Source organism: Hyperoodon ampullatus (assembly GCF_949752795.1).
Source record: "Hyperoodon ampullatus genome assembly, chromosome: 3".
NCBI lineage: Eukaryota > Metazoa > Chordata > Mammalia > Artiodactyla > Ziphiidae > Hyperoodon > Hyperoodon ampullatus.
This window is the reverse complement of record NC_136916.1, coordinates 39,810,059-39,835,068: the sequence shown is the minus strand read 5'-3', so window position 1 is coordinate 39,835,068 and position 25,010 is coordinate 39,810,059. Positions and strand designations below refer to the sequence as shown.

General features: G+C 48.7%; 1 protein-coding gene across 7 annotated transcripts in view; it reads right to left on the bottom strand.

Moving 5' to 3' along the window:
* NTRK3 (neurotrophic receptor tyrosine kinase 3) overlaps positions 1 to 25,010 on the bottom strand; it is a gene marked incomplete at both ends in the record, with an annotated part of 382,825 nt that overhangs the window by 296,016 nt on the left and 61,799 nt on the right. For all 7 annotated transcript variants that reach the window (XM_079699625.1, XM_079699626.1, XM_079699627.1 and 4 more), the window contains 2 exons: positions 12,068 to 12,139; positions 12,624 to 12,698. In XM_079699625.1, the coding sequence (XP_079555751.1) occupies positions 12,068 to 12,139; positions 12,624 to 12,698 (147 nt within the window). The remainder of the gene's footprint in view (positions 1 to 12,067; positions 12,140 to 12,623; positions 12,699 to 25,010) is intronic.

The window sequence follows — 25,010 nt, the reverse complement described above, 5'->3', positions numbered from 1 at the left end:
GCAATGTAACACTAATAAAGCCCCCTCCCTGGCAATAACATTATACTAATACATCCTATGAGCTGGCAAGGGTGCATGGCCTTGAGACTGCCCCAGAGGACAGGGGCTGGGGTGGCATCCACTGGCTCCAACCAGCATATCAACACAACTTTCTAACTCCCTTACCCTTGAGCTTCTGGTTTCCCCACATACTGGGTTAGAATTCCAGAGGAGCCTAAGATCCACCTGTTTAGAGCTTGGGCTTCCAAATGCCTTAAACAAGGACCGAACTTCTGAGCTTCTGTAATGGCTTCCAGGATAAGGATGGACTGTTTACTGAGCACCTACCATGGGCAGCCACTAGGGGAGGTGCTGTATGTTTGTTCACTCTTTCAATCCTCACAGAAAGGCCCGTAGGGTAGGAATTCGTTCCCAATGTCCTGGGAAGGATACTGAGACGTAATTCCTTGGCCGAGAACACAAAGTAAAAGAGTTGGCAAAGCTGGAGATTCAATGTCACCTCCAAAGTACATGCTGTTTTCACTCATTCATTTACTCCCTCACTCATTCATTCGTTCATTCATTCTTCAAACCTGCAATTAATATGAAAGAAGCATGATGTAATAAGACCTAGAGTTTGCACAGCATGGGGGAGAGACAAACCTCTCCAAAGTGTATTTCAGGTCTAACTTGGACTCCTCAGGTGGGTTTCAAGGTCAATGTGGGGAGCAGCCCCTATTGGCAGCCAGGGGACTGCCATGATTTAGGTCAGGGGTAGCACATGGCTTACCCCTGCTCTGGGAGACCCAATGCCCTTTCAACCCAGAATGATGGGTTGCATCATGATGGATGCAAAGTCATGATGGCTGCATCACCTAGAAGGCCACCCAGAAAAGGCAGAGGCTCCTCAAAACCAAGGCAAGCCCCGAGAGACAAAAGGGTTAACCCAGGAATAAAAGAGACTTTCGCAAAGCCATCAAGAAGAAACCAGGAAGAAATACGAGACTGCCAGCCTGCTAAAGCATGAAGAGGGACAAAAATTAATGATGACTCCAAAATAGCCACAAGACTAATCTCATTTTCTAAATCTGTCCTTAACAAGAAAAACGGAGGAGAGGGATGTGGACAAATGGGAAGTAATGAAGCCTTAGGGGAGGGGGGAAGAAAAGAAAAGAAAATCTAGGATAATCAAGGCTGGAAAATACGGGCACATGGTCTAATCCCCAAGGCTAGGAGACACGCAGCCCAGAGGCCAGAGTGTTTACTCAGCATTAGACTGAGTCTTTAAAAGCAAAGCTGATGAAGTTACAGATAACTCTTAAAGTTCAGTCTGGAGGCTCCTAGAGAATGGAAATACCCGAAATCAGAAAGAACGCAACCTTTACATTGAATGTAGGGTTTTGACTACAAAAAAATGCAAAATAAATATCACAGACAATGGTCGGCAAGGGAGGTGTGTGGCCATACAGTCTGGGTCACATTGGGTCTGCCCCGGGTGGATCAGAAGGTTGTCCGCAAAACAAAGTGAACAGAAATTATCAAGGAAGACATGAGTAATCCCAGGACCACAGGGAGTCTGGAGGAGAGACACAAATGGAACAGAAAAAAAAAGAAACTCAATTTAGGAAGCTTGCCACCTGCCTCACTAGGGCCCAAGGAGCAAATCGTTCCCAGGGTCCCAGAGGGGCAATCGCCCAGGAGACCGAGGGTGTGAGTGGGCTGGAAATTGACTTTTTTTTGGAGGCAGCAAATAAATGAGTAGATACTAAGAAATTCCAAGTTGAAAATCTGGAACTTGGTGAATTCTAGGGTACGAAACACATTTTAGGTTCAATAGGACCAAAAAGGATCCATTTAAAAGACAACAAAGGCCCTGTCTGAAGTCATCAGATGTCACAGGAGCTGGGATATGGGAAGAATGCAGGGATCCAGGCAGAAACAACACCACTCGACTGCACTGGGAGGTATCAGGTGTTGAAGCTGCAAAAGTGGGCACGAAATCATGAGATGGCCGAGCTCGGGCCTCAGAGTTCATATAATCTGGTCCACATCCCCTCCTTTCCCACTCCCATACCCAGATCTTGTAATGGGGTCTGCCACCTACAGATATGGTCCTATCTGGGACTGGGGCCAAACACAACCAGGGCTGGTGACATGGAAAGCAGCCCCATGCTGCCCTGGAAATGGGCAGATTGAAATTCTGGTGCTCCTGCAGACACATATCATAAGTGTGGATTTATCCCCACCTGCTCTGTTCTCTTTGTTGAGCACTCATACTCTGTGACTACCTGATAATGGCCCTCTTGAGTGCCAGCCAGTAGGCTAAAGGGCATTGCCGGCTCCCCTAGACCTTGCTGGCAACCACATGTAAAGGACTTGGTTTCAGGGACTTCCTTAGTAGTCTCTCACAGTCCTTCTGCCAAAATATTCCCCCATTCTGAGAAGTGCTGCTCTGAAGCTTATTGCCTGACCTTCCTCTCCAGCTGGGTTCCAGAGAACTGACACCAGCCCTGGTTGGCCACGGTCAACAGATGGTAGAGTGGAGTTATGAAGACAACAGGTTCTGGAGCTCTAGAGGCAGCCCACCTAGGGCTGGCTTCTGTCTCTGCCACTGAGTAGCTGTGTAAATGTAGGCAAGTCACTTAACCTCTCTGTGCCTTTAATTCCCCATCTGTAAAATGGAGACAATGATGGTGGCCACTTGCTGAGAGGAACCTAAAATGACATATAATGTGCATATAGGCTAATGCCTGGCATATAATCAGTGTTTTCTAGATGTCCTTGGAACTCACTGCATTGGAATGCCTACCAGGGAAGTAGTGCGGAGGCGAGGGCCAAAATAAGCTGAAAGCAGCTTTCCTCTGGCCTCGTCTTTGATGGCCCCAGATGCCACTTTTCTTCCAGGAAGAATTTCCCAAAATTCGATGAGGCCAAGTCTGGGCCACTTGGTAACACTACCTCATTTTACAGATGTGGAAACAGATTAAATGGGCTACACAGCTTATCCAGGGTCACAGACAACCCAGAGAAAGAGCAAAGCCATGTGTAAGGTGTGATCATCCAGCACTGTCATAGCCAAATAGTACCTCTCACAACTGACAGCCAATAGGGCCCAAGCCCCTCCCCACACTCGTGTGGACCCAAAGTTCAGCATCTTCTTCCTTCCTGACTCAAGCTTCCCACATCATTAGATTGCAAAAATCCCACCACCTTGACACATGGCTCAATTTCCAAGTCCTGTTCCCTTGGAATTCTTTCAGCATTTACCTGCTGGCCAGACTAGATGGCCTGGAACCATGAACATGTGTCTACACAGCTCTGGGAGAAATTCCAAAACAGGAAAAGGGCTGTACTCATCCCACGGTGAGCAGCAGCCCCTGTGCCATAAGCAGGCCATCCACCCATCCAAACCCACACCTCCTACAATGCCCAACCCCACGGCCACCTCCTCCATGAAGCCTTCTCGGCTGCTCCACCACTGATCCACTGTCACACTTACAGGTTAAACCAGTGGCCCCTCCAATGCCTTGTATTGGAAGACTGGAGAAGGTACAGTGCTTCAAAGTTGTGAGCGATCACAGCTTTGTCACAAATAACCCAGAAGCTCTAATAAAGAACTGCCACTTGCTTACGATTATCCTTTCTATACATGTAAATTAGAGAAGGTTCAAAGCCATCCTGCAGTAGCATCCCTCTCACTTGTGTTCTGAGACGCTCTCTTGAGTAGGATTGAAGGGAATAGGATGGCAGCGAAGGCACCAAGAGTGAGTACAGCATGCACTCCTTGGTAGCCTACCCACCCCATGCACTGATTACAGCCACCGTCGTTCCTGGTTTATCCTTTTCTCTTTTTTTTTTTACCACGGCAAAGGTTTCTTTCTTTCTCATACTCCATGTCCACAGAAGGTCAGCTGTGGCTTTGCTCCCATAATCTCCCCAGCGAGACTCAGGCTAATAGAACAGCCTCTGTCTGGAACATTAACATCCTCTGTCCCATGGCAGAGGGCAAAAAGACACGATGGACCACACACAGGCCCTGAAAGCTCTGCTAAGGAAGGATGTGAGATACACACACACATACACACATGTACACACTCATCAGTTTTATTGATATATAATTCACATATGATACAAGTCACCTGATTAAATGTATGATTCACTGGTTTTTAGTATATTCACAGAGTTGTGCAACCCTCACTATAATCCATTTTAGAATGTTTTCTCATTGTCCCACAAAGAAACCCCATACCAGTATATTCCTGACTTATCTTTACAATACCGGAGATTATAAACTATGAAGGCATTCTTTTATGCCCATGAGAATATGGCATAATATAAATCTCATTTGTCACATCTGGTATAATAATTTTTAAATGGCTAAGACCTGCTAGGTATAATACGTCACATCCCAGAAACCACACACCTCTCTCTAGGACATCCTTGGAAAGGGTTCTTAACCCAGGGTCCAAGGGGAGTCTGTAAATCCCTGAAAATGTGTGAGAAATGATGTATGCATGTGTATATGAGGATTCTTATGGGAAGAAACTCCATAGAATGATCATGGCAGAGCAGAGTCACTCACACACTCAACAAATAGCCAAGGACCACTGATCATGTGACAGGCATTATTCTAGGTGCTGGAGCCACAGCAATGGCCCCAAGTCCCTGCTCCAAGGAAGTTCATTCTAATGGGGGAGACAGAGTATAAACAAGTAACTGAATGACATACCTTCAGATAATCAAAAGTAATAAGGGCCAAGGAAATGATGTAGCAAAGAGTGAAGTGAAGAAAGGCCACTCAGGGCTTCCCTGGTGGCGCAGTGGTTGAGAGTCCGCCTGCCGATGCAGGGGACACGGGTTCTTGCCCCGGTCCGGGAGGATCCCACATGCCACAGAGCGGCTGGGTCCGTGAGCCATGGCCACTGAGCCTGCGCGTCTGGAGCCTGTGCTCCGCAGTGGGAGAGGCCACAGCAGTGAGAGGCCCGCGTACCTCAAAAAAAAAAAAAAAAAAAAGAAAGAAAGGCCACTCAGATTGGGAGGCCAGAGAGGCCTTGCTGAGAGAGACATTGGAGGGAATGATGAGAAGGACCCAGCCCTGCAGAGATCTGGGGCAGGGTATTCATCTGGGTTGGATGGATCAGCAAGCACCAAACCTCCAAGGGGAACATGAGCTTGGTGTGTTCCAGGGATTGAAAGAAAGGTTCACAGGCTGCGGCAGAGGGCCAGCGAGAAGAGAGCAAGGAAAGTCGAGGGAGATGGAAACGAAATCAACTCAAATCCCATGGCCACAGTAAGAGGTTTAGCTTTTATTATAAGTAAAGCAAGAAGTAATTGGAGGGCTTTAAGCAGCAGAGTGACACGATCCGATTTATGTGTTTAAAATATCACTCTGGCAACTGTGTTGGGAATGAAATGTAGGCGACAAAGCAGAGGCAATAAAACCAGTTAGGAGGCCATTATCATAGAGCCAGGTGGCTTGGATCAAGACAGTCTATGTGGAGGGAGAGGGAAGTGGACGGTCTTGATGAATTGAATGGTGGAAGAGTGGAGGAGGGCAGGGAAAGGGAAGAGAAGACTCAAAAATGACTCGTAAGGTTTTGGCCTCAGCAATTTGGTGGATGGTACCACTTAGAGAAACACGAAACACTGAGGGTTTGGAGTGAGGATGTGGAATGAAACCACAAATTCTGTTTTGGCCAAGTCAAGTCTGCCTTGTGTCTTAGCCACCCAAGTAGAGATGCCAGGGAGGCAGTTTGATTTATGAGTCCAAAGGGCCAGGATGAGAACAGGGCTAGGAATATAAATTTACAGGTTTAGCGCTAAAGCCCCTTCCACCTTTAACTATCTATGATTCTGTGAAATCAGAGACCAATGAGCAGGGGCGAAGTCATTAATAACAGCAAAAATACTGAGTCTTTCGTAAAGCACTGCCTTAAGCACTTTTCGAGCATCGTCTCATTTAAAGCTCAGAACAAGCCCATGAAGTGGGAACTATTATATTCCCTTCAAAGCTCATGGAAGCTGTAGGACATGGACTTGTAAATCTAGGATTTGAACCCTGGCCTTTCCATCTCCAAAGCCCACACTCCTAACTGTTAGCTACACAGCATTCAATGGCTAAGTGCTGCACATAAGACAGAGGAGGAAGGGCACGTACGAAGAAAAGGTCACGGGACAAGTGTGCCAGTTACAACCCCTTTGGGACCTGGAGAAAAATCAGTGCAGAGGTAAGGGGCAAGAAGAGACAAAAGTCTACTGATACAATATCTACACATTGTCTTGGAACCCAGGATGGGGTGGTTATTTCAAGGAGAGAGAACACCAAGTAATTTACAATGCGTAATAAATCAATCTCACCACATGTTCACCCCAGTGGTCTCAGGAGAAATGTGTTGCTGACTCAGCCATGTCCTGAAAGGGCAGGGACTCTGGCCACTTCCTCTTTTCCTACCTGCCCAGTGTCGCTGCCTTTCTCTCCTTGTGAACATGACACAGTTGACACAATCGTGCCCAAATCTGGACATTGTCCCCTCCCCACCCCATTCCCCGCCCACACAGGTCAGCTCTGGGCTGGCTCTCTCAGCTGAAGACCTCGTGTATGTTTGCTTACAACAAAGAGGGATAACTTAGTGTGACTTAGGGAGAGAAATCAAGCAACTGAACACAAGAAGGATCCCACCACAACACCTCTAAGGGATTAAATAAATTCTTTTGGCTTGCTGGAATCTTACATTACATATTCTTGGAAGTAAGTGGGCCACAGGCTAATGTTAAGAAATTTCTTACAGCAAAGATATTCAGGTCGTAATGTAGCTGTTGTTATAGGATTTGACCTGAATAGGAAAAGAAATGAAACAGAGCTTTCTCAACAGAGCTCTTTGAGGATGGATGGTGCTAAATCTCCCAGGGGAAATAGCGGCTCTCTAATAAAACTGTAAAGACCTTCCTCCACCCGCCCCCCCAATAAGGAATTCTTGCTGTGAAAACTAGACAGAGAAACAAAACATGCCTAGGAAGTAGAAAAGTCCAGGGACTTCAGAGTCAAAAGGATCAGAGTCCAAATCCTGGCTGTTCCACTAACTACTATGTGACCTTGGGGGAACTCAGTTATGACTTCTGAGCCTCAGTGTTCTCATCTATGAAATGGGGATAGGGGAACCCTAACTTACAGTTACCCTGAGGGGTGAGATCATATTTGCCAAAGCACCAGGTCCAGTCCTTGGCACGTAGTAAAGTTCTCCATCAGTATTAGCTTTTCCCTCTTCTCCTCAGATACCTGCATTTTTTATGCAATTCTGTAAAAATGTTAAGAAAAATTTTTAATTGCTTCAGTGAAAAACATTGTCCCTTCTGGCCCATGAGCTACAGTAGAAAGATTTCTGGAAAGAGAATCAGAGGACTTTGGTGCAGTTGTATTTCTGCTACTTAGAAATCAGACCCTCTCTGGACCTGTCTTCTGGGCTATAAAAGAAGGCTGCCGACCACACTCCCCATCCCAGGATGGTAAGAGGATTAAAGGAGATAACACAGGAGAAAGTACTTTGAAACCATGAAGTGCTCTACAGATGAAAGGAAGTACCATCACTTCAGTGCAGTTCATAGGTAGACATCGCCATGACTCTACTTATGGGGACCCCAGACTGTGGCGATCTGGTCTCTTTGTGAGACACCCCAGAGAAAACAAACCCCAGGAAGGAAGAGATGAGTCAACTGCAGGGGGTGGGGGTGGGGTAGGAGATTCAGCAACCGATCCAAGTTCACTACTGTTAGTGGGTGTGGTCTCAAGATGGAAATAAAGCGTAAGCTCATCAACTGCCACTGGGTGGATCCTTTCTGAAACTACCAGGGCTAAGAGGGGTCTACATACAGTCTAGAGCAAGGGGGACTAAATGAAGACCACAGAGAATCTATCAGGGTTTATTCATCAGTATTCAAGGAAGAAAGTCATCAGAGAGATTGTAGATAGGAGTATTCTAGTCACCAGAGAGATGCAGGACAGAAATCCAGCTTTTCCAGAATAAAGTAATGGTCAGAATCCCTGTCAAGGCCACCTAATCTCTCTTCTTTGATTCCACGATCACCATCACCAGTAATAACAGTAATTACGTCACTGTTAGCAGCTTCCATTTCTAAACTCTGATTATTTACAGGCACTGGGCCAAGTGCTATATGTGCCTCGTATCATTTAATCTTTATCACATCCCATCACCAGAACAGGCACCATTTTTACATCCATCAGCAAACAGCCATTCCAATTACCCACTTGGAAAATCCCTACCCTTAAGAATCCTTGGGACTTCCCTGGTGGTGCAGTGGTTAAGAATCCTCCTGCCAATGCAGGGGACATGGGTTCGAGCCCTGGTCCAGGAAGATCCCACATGCCGCGGAGCAACTAAGCCCGTGCGCCACAACTACTGAGCCAGCACTCTAGAGCCCGCGAGCCACAACTACTGAGCCCATGAATACAACTACTGAAGCCTGCACGCCTAGAGCCCGTGCTCAGCCACTGCAATGAGAAGCCCATGCACCACAATGAAGAGTAGCCCCCACTTGCTGCAACTAGAGAAAGCCCGCGTGCAGCAACAAAGACCCAACACGGCCAAAAATTAATTAATTAATTAATTAATTATTTTAAAAAATAATCCTTAATCCGAAATCCTTAAGATCAGGGAAAGGATATAGGGTCAAGAATATTCCAGTCTCTCAAAAAGTATTTCCCTTGGGCTTCCCTGGTGGTGCAGTGGTTGAGAGTCCGCCTGCCGATGCAGGGGACACGGGTTCGTGCCCCGGTCTGGGAAGATCCCACGTGCCACGGGGCGGCTGGGCCCGTGAGCCACGGCCCCTGAGCCTGCACGTCTGGAGCCTGTGCTCCACAACGGGAGAGGCCACAGCAGTGAGAGGCCCGCGTACCGCAAAAAAAAAAAAAAAAAAAGTATTTCCCTTCATGTGTAGGAATCAGTATTTCATTTTTCACACTCCAGAAAACAGAGAAAACAGAAGCAGTCAAAAAGAGATGGTCAGTCACTCGTAAACCTTGAAGAGTCCTAATCTCCAGCCTTCTTTGTGGCAGACCACCTGGCCTTCACATCGTTGGCTCCTTTTCTGGCACAGGAAAGAATTACACTGACTAATGCAACAGCAGCTTAGAGGTGGGAGACAGTTGAACCAATCAGAATAATTTGGATAACTTGACATTGGTACAGAAGGCAATGATCTCACCTCTGGCTTCTTATTGGGTACAGAGGGGAGAAGAAAGACTTCTCAGCCATCCCTAAGAAAAAAGAAGAAGAAGGGGGAAAACAAAAGCTGCCAAGCCAGGGCTGGGCAATTAGTGCTGGAGTAAGTGATCATCTTGTGATTGCTCAGCTGGGGCCTGAACACTTGTAAATGCATGCAGAGGACAGAAATAGAAGATGTTGTGAGACAGCAGAGAAACCTGGTCCATCTGCCAGGAGAAAATGTCCCGAAGCTGCCGGGAGATTCACTCAGTCAGGATTTGGGGTGTGTCTTCGTAAAGGGGAAAAGTTAATAAACCAACCCATCGATGAAGCCAGTGCATACGCCTCAACCTCTTAACTCACTTCTCTGCGATCCTCCAGCAGCCCCACCATGCCTATCAGAGCCCCCTGGACCAGGTGCTGACCCTCTCACCTTGATCTGAGCATCCAACTAGCCCCCAATATGCAGACAGGCCCAAACTGGGGCTGGACTGATGGTGACCCATCTTTCTCACTCTTGATCCCTTTGTGGCCAATAGCAAGTAATTTGTCAAGAGCCGGCCAATGTATCCAGGAGAAAACAGTGCCCAAGGTCATGGGCAGGCTCACTGGTGTCATCAGAACCTATTCCACCCAGACCCTTCCTGCCCCCAAAGTCTTGGGAATCTTGCAAAGCCCCACCAGCCCATCACTGCCACCAGCCAGCAGACCAAGATCATCTCAGAAGAGATGGTGGGTCACAGCCCTTTTCTGGGATCTCAAGGGTAATTCAAAGACAGTTTCTAGTACAACCCAACTTCAGAGACACCTTTAACCCAAGATGCATCTCCCCCCACCTCTGTGGCCCATGGAAATATGTTGGGTCCGGAAGCCCTCTCAGTTGCCCTACGAGCTTCTGGTGACACAGTGCCCTAGCAGGCTCTGAGCACCAAGCCACTGTCGTCAAAAGGGACAGAGCCTCTCCTATGCTGGCAGCTTGTCCAAAGTATGACCCTAGACCGCAAACTGGCACTCCATATGTCATATTCTGCCCACAGAGTAGTTCTGCCTGGCCCATGAGTTGAGAGGTTTTATTTTTAGTTGCCAGTATTTAAAACTTGAAAGGTTTCACTGGACCTCCAGCTCTTCTTGAAAAAAAAAAAAGCAGTAAATCTGGCAAGCCGAGGCCCCGCCTCCTCATGGCAGCAGTCAGCTGGAATTGCTTACAGGCTGCCTCTTAGGGGGAACACATAGTCTCCAGCCTCCACTCTCCCAACCTGGTCCGCCGTGGGCATTTGGCTTTGTGACCCTTGTATGAGTTAGTATGAAAAGGAGACTGCTCAGAGGTCAAAAGCTTCTTCCCCTGGGATAGTTTACATTGAAACTCAAATCCCCAATAAAATAAACACCTGGAACATCCGGTCCAAGGCCCTCCTCTGGTCCCAGCTATGCCCCCAGCTGCAAAGAACACACATCAGGAGAAACCCACCACAGAGGCTCAATTAGGGCAAGGGGGCAATGGCTAAATGAGACAGCTGCAGGGGAGGCCTCAGTCCCCCACAGGTACTACATCAGACCTTGAGCGGTGGCCATACAGTGTGCTATGTCCAGAGAAAGGAAAGAAAGTTCAGCACAAAGCAGGGGTGGCCATAACTGATTTAAAAAATACTTACCAAGCACTCACTATGTGCTTGGGAAAACATACAGAGGCCCGGGGGTGAGGCCAGGACCCCCCAGAAGAGAAACAACTCACACACCACAATTCTCTGCGACTTTTCTCTTTCTCTACCTCCCCTCCACTTCCCTTGGATGCTGTGTCTCTTCCTGTGAGACTCCTATGCAGCCGGGATGCCCTTCAAGTGCAAAGTGCCTGGGCCAATACAACTCTCAAGTGGCCAAAGGAAAGATTCATCTGCACACCATTCCTCCATTTTCTCCCCAAATACAGTAGAGTCCATCCCCCTGGTTCCTATGGAATCTCTGCTCTTGGAGAACATGCCCAGCAGATGTCCAAAATGGTCACCATCCGAAAAGAAGGCTTGACCGAACAGTAAGGACCCCCAACAGGTGCAGCGTGTTGGCACTTCCCCTAATCGCTGGCCCTAGGCTTCTTTTCAAGCCCACCTCTCCCCAGGAAATGGTGGTCCTCCCATCTAATCCTAGAGTCTTCAGCCCAGAATTAGGTTTGGAGAGGAAGCACCAAGCTCGTGTGATTCCACCCCTACAGGTCTAGACAGAGCCGAATGCCAGGAGGCTCCTCCACCATCAGACATGGCAGTGGTGGGAGAGGAGAGGAGGGGGGCACAGACAGAGGGGATCCCACCAGGGCCATGTCACCTCCAGCTTGTCCCAAAGCTGTGTGACCTTATATACAGGTGTCTCTGCTTTTCAGACCTCTTCTCCACTGAACCCAGAATCTATTTCGACATGACACGTGGCCTGGCCCTGCTTTTCCCCAAACCCCACGCCACCACCCCAGCAACCCCCCCCACCACACACACACACACACTTACGGACCTACACATGGTCTCAGAAGTATAGTACTCACATCACACACTACACTTATATGGGGAATTTCCTCTCATTTACATTCCAATACAATTGCAAATTTCATCACAGGAAGTGAACACACTTGGGAGTGAAAAGACACTCCTGCTAAGCCTTGGTCCTAGGCTCTTCCATCCAACAGGAAACTTAGAGATCATCAAATCCAAACCCCTTGTTTTAAGAGGCAAAATCTCAGGTGCAGAGAAGTGAAGGGACTTGCCCCAGGACACAGTGGCAAAGCCGGGTCCAGATCTCGGGCCTTGGGCTTCACAGCCCAGGACTCTCTCCCCACCCTATGACCCCACCCACCCACTCTCTGAGGCCTGGGTCCCAGCTCTACTTACATATAGCGCAAGTGGGGATTTTTGGCAAAGGCTCTGGGCTGGATGCTCCGAAGTCCTGAGTTCTTGATGGTCCTGGAGAGAGAAAAAGATGTTGAGCAGAGCTTATGGAGCAGAGAAACATCTCTGCTCTGGGCCAAGGCTGACAGCCAGTGAGGCCAAGACTGGACGGCAGCCGCCTGGTGAACTGAACGCATCTCTTCATCATCAGTCGTCACTGGGTGATCCAACTGAGGGGGTCCAGTGGGAGGCATCTGGGCTCACACCCCACGGGGACCTGGATCAGGGTGAGGGATGTGCCCATCCTGGCAAGTGGGTAAGAATCTGGTCCACGACTACTGCCCTGCAGCCCCCTTTGTGCCTCTTCCCTTCCACCCCAAATCTCCCACAGCCACTGGCACTGAATACAAAGGAGGAGGTGACTGCAAATTTCCTGCTCCACGGGGACCATCAGCCAAGCACAGGAGACCTGGGTTCAGGTCCTGCTTTGAAACCCAAACTATGAGCTGAGCCCTAGCCCATCCCACTCCCCACACACCCCGGGAGCTGGTGCACTCACAGTTTCTGGAGGCCAGTGTAGAGCTCCATGTCCACGGCGTTGAGCGTGTGCAGACCGCGCCAGTTCTCTATGTGTCTGCAGGGGAGAGGAAAGGCAGGGTTCAGGTCAGCAGAGGGGCCATGGGAAAGGCACTGGCTTTAGTGCCAGAGACCTGGGTTCAAATCCTGGAGCAGCCACCCATGAGCCAGGATTTCTACCAAGTCGCCAATTATCTCTGAGCCGGTTTCTTCCCCAGTGTGGTGTCACGCATGCCACCTGGCTGATGGGCTCGCTGTGGGATCCCAAGCACCAAACTCATGGACAGCATTTAACGCTCCCCCCTCAGCTCCAGAAAAACTACTCTTTAAATTCTTGAGATCCAATCTCCCTGTGGGTCTTCCTGACTTAGTTTCCTTCCATTCTCTTTCATTCTTTTTCATTTATAGGATTGTTTAAAGGACAGGCTTGTTTTCTTAAGTTCCTGCCGGTAAAGACAATAGAAATGACATGGTTTAAATAAAGGGGGTGTGTAGGGGGGCTTGCTGGTGAACATGGCTTGGGGGTGGCAAAGCCCAGAAGGAACACACACCTCCTCAGGGTCCCCCAGGGGCCAGACATTGATGACCCCCTTTGGGTGACCACGGCCCAATCCATCTGGAGTTCAAGAACATCAATGGCTTGATATGGCAGAATCAACTCCACAAAGGAGGGGCGACCACAGGCCTGGGTGTCATGGAAAGAACATGAGGCTGGCAGTCGAGGAGCCTGATTCCAGCTTCATCTCTGTGACTTAAGCAGCCGTGGCTTTGAACATGAGCTTTCAACTCTCTGGGCCTCTGGTGTCCTCATTTGTAAAGAGAGAGGCTTGCACCAGATCAGCAGTTTCTCCCCCATCTCTTCACAAAGATCTCCTTTTAGAACTTACTCCCAAGAGGCTTCATGTTTAGCTCCCTAAACATGTGTCGAAAAAGCACACACATTTATTAAGTAATAATTAATTCATCTTCTCGGATTTATTAATCCAAGATATAAATCACTGTTAACCAGAGCTTTTTATCAACAGGCATAAACCAGCACTGACTCACCCAGTGGATAAATTCCAGCCCAAAGCAAAGGAATTCTTGAAAGTACTGTTAGTATGCAAGGGCTTATCATGGGTATGCATATGATTTCCTTTGTTCATTTATTTGTTTGTTTTATATTGACAAAACACCAGGGACAAACATCCTCATTACTGCTTTTGGTGTCAAGGTGGAGAACCATCAGACTGTTGATTACCAAGGTCCTTTCCAGCTCTAGAGCTGTCTGAGCGAAGACCATTCATACACACCCGCTACCCCAAGGAGCTTCAATGGGCCACAGGAAAAGGCTTCCCGCTGCCCAAGCTGCCCTCCTGGGATCTGACTCTCCTGTCAGTGCCCCCAAAGTCTAAGCCTGCTCTTTGCAAGGAGGGAAAAGAAGTGACAGCTCACCCTGGGACAGAGCTACCCGAGGCACAGAAAAGTGGCTGCCACCTTCCCCAGACGTCTCCTCCCTAGCCCCACCCCACCCGTGGCTCTGCCATCTGCCATCAAGTGGAGCCGGAGCCAGGAAGGCCACAGGGAGGTGGTGGCCAGGGCCTCTGGAAGCATTTCAGAGTCGCGCAGTGACAAGGTATGCCAAGAGCCCTTTTTGTACCACATTCTCTCGGAGCCCCTGCTAAGCAGCCAGACACACTGGCATCTGCTGGGGACATGGACCAGGTGGCCAGGTCAGTACTGAATTCCAACTCCAAAGCCTTCTCCCTGGAAGCCTCATGGCCCCAGGACAGTTTGCTTGGTCTGGTCTCGCCAGGGCAGGGACCCTGGCTCCATGTCAGATGAGAAGGAAGGCCAGAAGTGGTAGAAGGACCTGGGCCAGCCCCACTCCCACCCAGAGTATTCACTGGGCCCTCGGTCCATGTAAACCACCAAGTAGATTGCAGTGTTTCTGCAGGCGGCCATTCATTCATGGGAGCCCAGCTTCAGACAAGAATCTACTTCCAACGAGCAGCTGTCAATCAAGTTGTTTAAATAAATGAAATCATTTTTCTGAGCCCACATTAGAATTCCAGAAATGTGTTTTTATTATGGCTGAGTTGTCAGTCATTATTGCATTCTAATACTTTACCCCTCTCAGCCCTCCTGTCCTTATGCCCACAAATGACCCTTCCCCTGCATAGGCACACACCGAGACATGGCAGGACAATGGCTGAAGTCCTTGGTGCAAAGGACTCCCTGGTCAATAGCATATGGCCCCTGCGTCCTCTTTTGGGTCTGAGTTTTCCTACGTGGGGGAATAGCACTTTTACAGCAACGGTGCAACTGTGTGGTTAGGAGTTGGGGCTCCAGAGCCGGGCCAGCAAACTACAAATTCCAACCCACTGCTCATTTCTGTACAGCCTGAGAAAGAAGAATCGTTTTTACATTTTCTTAAAAATCAAAAGTAGAATCCTATTTTGTGACATGTGAAAAGTATATGAAATATAAATGTCCGTTTTCATATCTACTCATTTACTCTTGTCTGTGACCACTTTTCCCCACAAAGATGGAGGTGAGATGGAGCTGCAGAGACTCGCCTACAATATTGACTTTCTAGCCTTTTACAGAAAAAGGTTGCTGACCTGAGTAGCGCCAGGCTGCCAGGATACTATGTGACCCTGTCCAGGTTACTTCACCTGTCTGTGCCTCAGTTTCGTCATCTGTCAAATGGGGATAATATCAATGAAATACCTTCATCATAAGAAGGACATGAAGATTGAAAGGCTATGTTAAAAAGGCCTTTCAGCAGCTGGGATGCACAGTCAGTCTTCAGGTAGTGCCTGTGATGATTGTTTTTAAACCTGGGTTTTGTAGAGGCTGGGCAATCTTTTCTCAGTTTTCAAGCTAAAAAGGGCAAGCTGGTTCTGCTGGAAGTTGTCACCTCTCAGCAGTCATTGATTAAACACTTCGAGGGGCAGAAGGGTGGAGGGACGGTAAACCTGTCATTCATGACCTCCAGGAAAACTGTTCAAGCAGAAATTATAAACAGCTTCAGAGGATGCACAGACGGCAGTGCAGAGCGGGTTCCCAGGGAAGAGCAGGGCGGCGAAGGTGCAGCCTGACATTTGCAGTTGACGTGGGCAGGGCGCCTGCCAAGTTTTCTCGGTGACTCACCACTTGGTACCAGCCCGGGGGGTCAGTTATGGTAACTCTGCTGGCTGCTTTGTGCTAATGCGGAGGCCATGAGTTTTAAGTTTAAAAGGCAGGCTCTAAAAATATAATAAATAGATAAAGTATGAGAGCAGTCTGCTTTGGTTTGGTTTGTGGTAAACAGTGGTTCCCTCCGCCTAGTACAATTACATGTGACTTCTTTTTGTGTGCTTTTCTGGGTTGTCCAGGTTGTTTTCATGGAGCATTGATTTTGTCATTTGAAAAACAATCAAGAATGATCATGTTTTTGAAGGAAGGTTAGGCCCTTGAGCCCTGTGCGGGGCAGTCACTGGTCACCCTGTTCCAGGACCACAGGCTGCACCAGCCCCCCCGAGCAGAGGCATCTCACACGCCTGCTGCCGCTGTGGGGAGATGAGAACTCAGAGCGATGCCAGGAACGTGGGTCAGTGGGACCACCAGATTCTGCGTCTGTCTGCTCAGGCAGTGTGTGGCGGTAGATGCCCCACAGAGACCTGAAGCCTTGTTCTCAGTGTGACTCCAGGCTCCCATCCCTACTTTAGTTACCTCCACTTTAGTCCCTTGAATACAATGGTTCCCAACTGGAGGCGATTTTGCCCCCCAGGGGACATTTGACAATGTCTGGAAACATTTTTGGTGGTCACAACTGGGGAACAGGAAGTGACACCGGCATCCACAGGGATGCTCCTAAACATGTCAATAATGCCCAGGGCAGCATGCCCACAACAAAGAATTATCAGCCCCAAATGTCCACAGCATCGAGGTTGGGAAACCCTGCTTTATTATACAAGGCTTCTACCTAAGAGTCCATTGAAAAAAAAGTTTCATGGCTTCAGACATAATTTTGAAAATGATTGTTTTGCAGCAAACACCAAAAGGCCCCAGGCCAACACCAAAAAGCTTTCCTCTAGGTCACAGGGTCCAGGTGAGAGAAGAAAATCAAAAGCCATGGTTCTCAGGACACTCCCGTGACAAGGGCATTACTTGAGAGGAAATGAGGGGTCTTTGGCCCACTGGACCTTGGCCCAAGCCAGGTTACACATTCTAAAAGCAATAATGGTCTCTTCTGACCAAGCTCTGGCTGGAATCCACTGCCTAGTGCCTTGCCCCTCCACTGAAAGTTATCCTTCTGCATTTCTAAGGCCTCGTCATTGCATGGAAATATGAAATGTGCCATCCAGAGAGTCAACGCAATGCCCTGTCCCTGCCCTCTCGCCACGGCCCTTCCCTGACACCACAGAATCATGACTCTCTGCCAGGAGCTGATATACAACACTGTTCCAGAGAGAGGGAGGAAGTGAGGCTTAATTCGTGACAACACTGAGCTCCCAAGCCGGAGCTGGGCTTAGGGCTACAGCTCAGAAAACTTCAATGAGATCTTGGGGGTCCCATGGTCAAAGTACATCCTGCTTCCAGGTGGACTTGGGAGGAAAGGAGCCACTCCCAGTGGCTCACCCAGCAACCATTCCTGGAGCAGATAAACCCAGTCCACAGTTGCTTCGGATCCCTGTGGAAATGAGCTAGGACACAAATGAAGTATTAATTAATACTTTCACAGAGAATATAACAATCCTTGTGCTAGATTAAATCCAATTGTGCTTTTGTACCATTGCTTCTTCCTCCTTCTGTTTGGCTTGGGCCAATATGGTAATGAGTTGGCAATCTCCAAGCATATAAAAATTAGATGGTACAGACTGTGGTCCCTATTTTAATTAAAAACATGCCATGTGGATATGTTTAAGAGTTGCTTATACCTCCAATATTTAAGTCCTAAACACAGAAAACCCTAGAACACTGAGACGTTCAAGTCCATCCAACACCAGGGGACTAAGTTTGTTGGGGAGGCCCATGAGAGGGCAAAGCACCCTTCACCTGGCAGAACTTTCCTCCTCACCTGGGTAATCAGCAAGACAAGGATTGGTTGGTGGGACAAGGGAGCATCCTTCCTTCCTTTAGATGTGGCAGGCCCAGTATTTCTTCATTTTCCCAAGCTTCTCTCCTCCCTTGCTGTCAGATGGCTGTTATTTTCACTGTGATTCCTCACTGCTATTAATGAGCTGTTCTTCATAACCAAATTTTCCAGACAACTAAATTTAAATGCAAAACTTCTGCATGGGGCTTCCCTGGTGGCGCAGTGGTTGAGAATCGTCTGCCAATGCAGGGGACACAGGTTCGAGCCCTGGTCTGGGAAGATCCCACATGCCACGGAGCAACTAAGCCTGTGCGCCACAACTACTGAGCCCGCACTCTAGAGCCTGTGAGCCACAACTACTGAGCCCACATGCTGCAACTACTGAAGCCCGCATGCGTAGAGCCCGTGCTCCGCAACAAGAGAAGCCACCACAATGAGAAGCCCACACACCACGATGAAGAGTAGCCCCCCCCGCCTCAACTAAAGAAAGCCCGCGCGCAGCAACAAAGACCCAACACAGCCAAAAATAAATAAATTAAATAAATAAATTTATTAAAAAAAAAAAACCCTCTGCATGTTCAACTTCCTTGCTGAATGTTTCTTTTTTCCCAAAAAAATGCATTACACACCTCCTTGACTTTTGAAGCAGAGTAAACAGAACACAGCTTAGATTTTCTTGATGATCCTAGATCATTGTGATCAACCTAACTAGCCCACTGGGCTGTAGCACAGTGACACCACTAGAGGCTCTCAAAGTAAGCAGAACCTGCGCCCCTACCCAAAGTGGTCCTACCCTGAAATGACTCTTGAATGCTAATCGCAATTGCCTTCATTTTTAATGGTTTTCTGGCTCTTCTTTGCTATTGGGTTGTGCCCCCGGGGACCTTCCAACATGCTGAGACCAGTCTGCTCTGCAGTCCATTGGAGAACAGAGGTCAAGAGCAGGCACCCTGAAGGTAGGCTGACCTGGAGACGACACCCAGCTCTGTGCTTAGAAGCCTGATGCCTCTGGGCCAGTTACTCCAGCCTCTCCAGACCTCAGTTTCCTAATAGGAAATCCAGCGGCCGTGAGGATTAGATGAGGCCATGTCCACGTCCTCCATTCGGCTCTGACGCCTAGCACTAGTGCAATGCATAACTGATTCCATGACTGTCTTTGGAACTGTGCCTTCAGGAAGAGTAAAAAGAATCTGAATAAGGATTTAAGGGAATATGAAAAACTTCAGGCACAGACATGCACGCACACACACACACACACACACACACACACACAGAGAGAGGTAGATATTTGCCCTTGTTTTCTTACTTTGTTTCGCATTCCCTTTCTGGATAATTGAGCTTGCCAGATAAGTAAGCATTCTTGTTGGTAATTCATAAGTCACATTTTCCTGGTGGCACCATCACTAGTATATTATATTCAGTATATTCAATCTTGGAGCTGTATCCTGGCAGGAGGTAGCTGAAACTGGTGTTTCTCAGATGTTCTGTATATGAATACTCCACTCCTCCAACACAGAACATAAGAGCTTCGGATAACAAGGCTCGACAGGTGTGCCTTCATTACCAGATGTCCCTGTCCCCTGTCAGACCTGAGGCTCCCATCACCTTCTCACCTGAATCCTGTTCTAAGACAGAGTTGGATGCCTGGGGAAACTAGCCTGGAATCTCACTTTCTAATAAGTCAGCGTTGGAGCACACACATGCATGAGCGTGCACACACACGCACACGCACATACTTGCACACACACAAAGGATGTGCCGGGTGTTTGACTTCTCAGCCTTGCAGGCCAAGGAGGAAATTGATTTGTTATCCAGGCATATTATGTCTAGTGATCCAGACAGAAGCATTAGCTTTCAATTATCTGATATGTTTAGCATTATAAACAAACTGTCTGGAGCAACAGCTCCATGGAGCGCAGGCACCAGGGGGCTGGAGAAGAGCTGCATCGGATCACACCAGCCAAGTCACCCAGTTCTCCCTCCCTTGACAGCTGTCAAGGGGGATACTAGAAGCCTGGGGAGCCTTCCTGGGCTGGCAACCCCAGCATGCCAGCACGTGAGCACACCAGCTCTACAAGCAGCTGCCTGCCAAGGGCCACGGTGAACCAGCCCCACATCAAAGACACCCCCGGGACTGCAGAAAGGAACATTCAGATCGTGTGGTGAACAGATGGAAGACGGCAGCATCTGTGCCGGTTTCCTGATCAATTCCAAAGCTCGTGCCAGGAACGAATGGGGTATGTTTGTGTGCACACCTGTGCTCTTCAGGTGCTGAAATGCTGCGTCTCCTAACAGAGAAAAGGTCAAGGGCACACATCTGGAACTCAGCCAGCTCACTGGGGAGTCCAAGCTGCCCTGCTCGGGTCCCAGCCTGTGATCAGACTGGCCTGCCCATCACCAGTCTGTCTGCTTCTCCCTATTTTCACTGCTGTCCACACATCCGCACACCAGGGAGCCACCGCCTCTAACTGCAAACGGCCACTGCCTCCTAGCTGGCCTCCCTGCTTTCACTCTTCTCCTTCCACAGTCTCTCCTCCAGAGTGATCATCCTCTCCCCTGCTTATAACCCTCCAACTGCTTCCTTTGGTCCTTACAATAAAATCCAAAACCTGGGTCGTGGCCTACGAGGTCCCTCATGAGCTGACTGTTAGCTGCTTCCATAATCTCTTCACTGAACACATTCCCCTGGTTTTCTAGGCCCTGGCCACACTGACGTGCCTTCTGTTTTTTAAACCTGCCAGGCTTATTCCCAGTCAGAACTTCCATGAAATGCTCTTCCCTGACTCCTTTTAATCCCTCAGGTCTCCCCTCCAAGGTCACCTTCTCAGAGAAGCCGGCTCCTCTGTGAGCCCACCCTCCCTTCCCCGCCAGCTGCTCTGGCGCAAGCCCCTGTTTATGTCCTTCACAGTCTTTCATAACCATCTGTAATTGTCTTATTTGATTATTTGATTACGTGTTTGTCATGTCTCTAGAACTACGATACATGAGAACAGAGATCCTATCTGTCTTCTTCCCCACTCCCTCACCTCCAGAATCTCAAATAAGGGCAGTTACCCCAGGATAAGTACATGCCTGGGAAGCCATCCAGGTTGGTGCCAAATAGCCACCTCGATGCCCCAACTCATGCCAGAGGTTTTCCAGGCTCAGCACCGGCACGGTCCTCACCCTGGGCCCAGCTGAGCAGCCCAGAGCCCTGGGCCAATCCCACAGGAACCCTGAACTTGATCTCTGAGGAGGAATGTGGCCCAGGGCACACCATTCAACATCCCAACTGGGGACAGGCAACTTGGGGCATCACTACAGAGCCCAGAAACAGGTGATCCCAGAGGTCTCAGGAGGCCCAAGGACCAGATCTCCCCCACCTAGGACCAGATGTCAGGTCTACTGCCCACCATGGGGGTCAGGAGTGGGGGAGTGGGAAGGGCCTCCTCTCAGCAACCATGGCAGCAGATGAGATGGGAATGCTCTTGACACCTCAGCTCAGCTTTTCCATCTTTCCCTTCCCTAGGTGACGATGACCTTCACCAGAACATGAGTTTTCTGAGGGCACTGACCGGGGGTTTGGGTCCCCAGTGCCATGCAAATGCTCAGTGACATCTGGCTGAATGAATGAATGAATGAATGAACCCCGAAGTGATCAACAGCAGAGCTTAAGTGTTTAGCCCTCTACCAGTCCCCCTGTGGACCTTCCCCTGCCCTCACCCCTCGAGACACCTTCTCGAGGACTCATTCCTCTTTTCTCCCTCTCTCCCCTGTCCCCTCACTCTCGCCCTCTTAGATTTTTCCATCAGCATACAAACACATCCTAGGAGAGCCCATTTCAAAAAAAATCTCCTGGATCCCATGTTCTCCAGCTACCAACTCATGTCTCTCCATCTCCGTATGACAAATGTTTTCAAAAGAATTGTCTATATTCCCAGGCCTCACTTCCTCACCTCCCTTTGATTCTTCACCCCAGTCTGTCTTCTGTCCCCACCACTCCACTGAAACTACACTGTCAAGTCACCAGTGGTTTCCACGTTGGCAAATTCTTCTCTGCCACCCAGTTTCCCAGTCTCTTGGTGGCATTTTACCTAGTTTACTGCTCTCTCTTTCTGAAAACATTCTCTTCTCTAGGAATTCCTTAACTCCACTCTCTGCCGGGTTTCTTTCTATCTCCCTGGCTAGCCCTTCTTAGTCTCCTTTGCTGGTTCCATAGTCCTTGTCTGATCCCTCAGTGGTGAAGTCTCCAGGTTTTGCCCCCACCCGGCCACAGGGATCTCACCCAGGTGCTTGGCTCCGAACACCATCCAAGCCTCCAAAGGTGTCTCTAGTCAGACCTCTCCACTGAGCTCCAGGCTCTTCCCTGATACGTCCGCAGGTCCAACACCAGCCCTTGCTGTCCTCCCACTTGGGCTTCTCCATCTCAGTAAATGGCACTGGTACCACCCGGTCGTCCAAGTCAAACTTCATCATTGATTGCTCCCTTCCTTCCCTCCAACAGCCGCCCCTTAGCAAGTCCACCTCCACAGGAGATCATCAGCTCTGTCCACTCCTCAGCACCTCCACTCTTATCACCCCTGATCACCCAGGCCACCATCGCCCCTCACAAAGACCACTGCCTCAGAAGCATGACCACTGCTTCCACTCCCACCTGACTAAACCTGTCCTCACACAGAAGCCTGAATGAGCTTTTCATAACATAAATCAGATCATGTCCCCCTCCCCCACCCACTCTCCAAAAAAATAAACCTCCAATGGCTTCTGCACTTGGGATGGAATTCAGACTCCACCTCAGCCAGCAAGATCCTCCATGTCTGGCTCATCTCTCTCCCTCCTCAGCTCAGACTAACCTTACCCTTGTTCACTTGGCTTTCCTCCCAGGGGTCTTCTTTCTAGTCTTCAAAACATCAAGCTCCCTCCCCCCTCCCAGGACCTTTGCAGTTGGTTTTGCCCTTAAAAGCACTTGGACTCCCCTTCAATGTCATCTCCTCAGGGAGGCCTTCCCTGACCAACGACCTAAAGACATTCTGTATCACCTTCCTCTGGATCAACAGTTCTCAAGCCGGGGTGGATTTAAGCCCTCAGAGAACACTTGGCAATGTCTGGGGACATTTTTGGTTGTCATGACTGGGGAGGGGCTACTGCATCTAGGGGGTAGGGACCAAGGATGTAACTAAATATCCTACAACACAAGACAGCCCCTCACAACAAAGAGTTATCCCCTCCAGAATGTCAGTCGTGCCAAGGTTGAGAAATGTCACTCTAGGTACTTCCTTTATATCATTTGACAAAATCTATAATTATCTCATGTATGTGTTTACTTGTTGACTGTGTCTCTCCCCCAACAGAATGCAAGCTCTCTGAGGGCAGGCAACCTATCTCGTTCACTACTGTATCCACGACACTCAGCCCAGTTCTTAGTACAAGGTAGAAGATTTAACTGAACAAATTAATAAATGACTGTACTTCCTCAGAACCCTGGGACCTTGCAGCAAGTCATGAAAAGGCTATGGTTCCCAAGGTCTTGACGGGACCAGCATTTTCTCCAACTATTTGAAGAGACAAAGGTGTAAAGAAGCAAGCTGTGCCTGGGGGATTGGGGAGGGAGGCACAGCCCTGTGGCCCCTTGGAGACAGTCCCCTCTTGTCTACAGATAAGACTCAAACCACGTTGATCATAAACCCTCCAGTCCCTACTAGACATCTCAGCTTTGAACTAGGAGAGAAAGAGGAGGTCTTTGATCAAGAGCAGAAACAGCCTGAGGCAGGGAGAGACACATTAGCTTTGACCCCTTCTCCCCAGTGGGCCTTGGAGGAGAAAGTCTGACTGAGAAGGAAAGTCTAGTCTAGGCCAGAGCAGCTGGCTTGAAAGTAATCCAATAGTGCAAGTTCTGTGCCTAAGAGCAGCTGGCCGCAGCGGCCCTGAAAATGCTGCCCTTCGAGTGGCCAATTTCCTTAGGAAAATCTCAAATGGCCAGGCTACCCTTTAGTGAATTATAAAGCACTTATCACTTCTTTAACAACTACCCGTATGGAGGACTTAATTCACTCAAAATGGAAGTTATAAAGGCAAATTGGTAAGTGAGCATTAGGCTCAAGTGCGTTGCATAAAGACTTACGAGGGCAATATTTTCCCCTATTAAAAGGGTAGATTTCCTCGCTGCAACTCGGCCTCAGAGTTAATGCGGAAAAGTCACTCCAAAGCTCTGGGTGCTTTCCTTGCGAGAGGGTAATTCCAGGTCACTGGAAGGAAAGGGAGTCCTTGACTTTGCGGGAATAATTATCCCCAGAACCTAAGGGTGTCAGAGTGATTAGTTAAGGTAGCCAGCAGGAAGACAAGGTACCTAGCCTTCCCTCTGCACGGCAAGCTGGGATGGGACCAAACTACAGAGAAGAGAGAAGTCACGGGACAAAGGAAGAAGGGTGAGCTGGGCCAAGACCGGAAACAGGATGTGGAGTGGGAGACTGCAGGGAGAGAAGCTCCTTTAAAGCATCACTGCTGGAAGAAACACTGGCTCTTATCCGAGACCTAAAAGGAAGGCGTCAACAGCATTAACCCTTGTAATCTGTAAGGAAACCAGCACTTCAGTTCCTTAAGTTTCCAAAGGATTCCACTTTGGGGGCTGGAGAGATGGCCTTCCTTACTCGGTGAAGGAAATGCAGTTTTTTCTCTTGTTAACTTTTTTCACTTTCTTGCTTCAGCATCGTGAGCAGTTTCCTATCCTCTGGCAATAAGCTGTCTGTTCTCTTCCCCATCTACTCACCCTGTTGGAAGACATCCCTCCATTCACATAACTTCAATTACTGCCTAATTAGAGATGAATTCCAGCTCTACAGCTCTACCCTTAATGCCTAACCTCTCCACTGTCCTGTCTTCCTGTTCTCACAATACGCATTCCCCTGGACACCTAAGAACAAAAATATGGACAGAACAGCTTACTCTTACCTCCTGAATTCTCCCAAACTACCTCTGCTGAGTCCTCCTGACTTGAAACATTAGAGCAGAGATAGAGTAGATTTCAACTTATGTGCAATACCAGTGGGTTAGTGAGAGTTAACACAGATTGCTGTGTTTAGAAGGAGTCTGTGGTTGAGCCCGGAAAAGAACTGTGATTGATTAGTGATGTCTTCCCTGGGCACAGGATACAGAAGGGCAACATAAATACCATCTATTAACCATATCTATCCAAGAAGACTTTTGATATCTCTATCTCACTCCTTTTCAGATTCAAGTCCTACTAATCCCTCCTCTGCTGATATTTCTAGTAGCTCCCCTCATCTTTTTATGTCCACAGCCCCTACCTGAGAGAGCCTCATGTCCAGATGG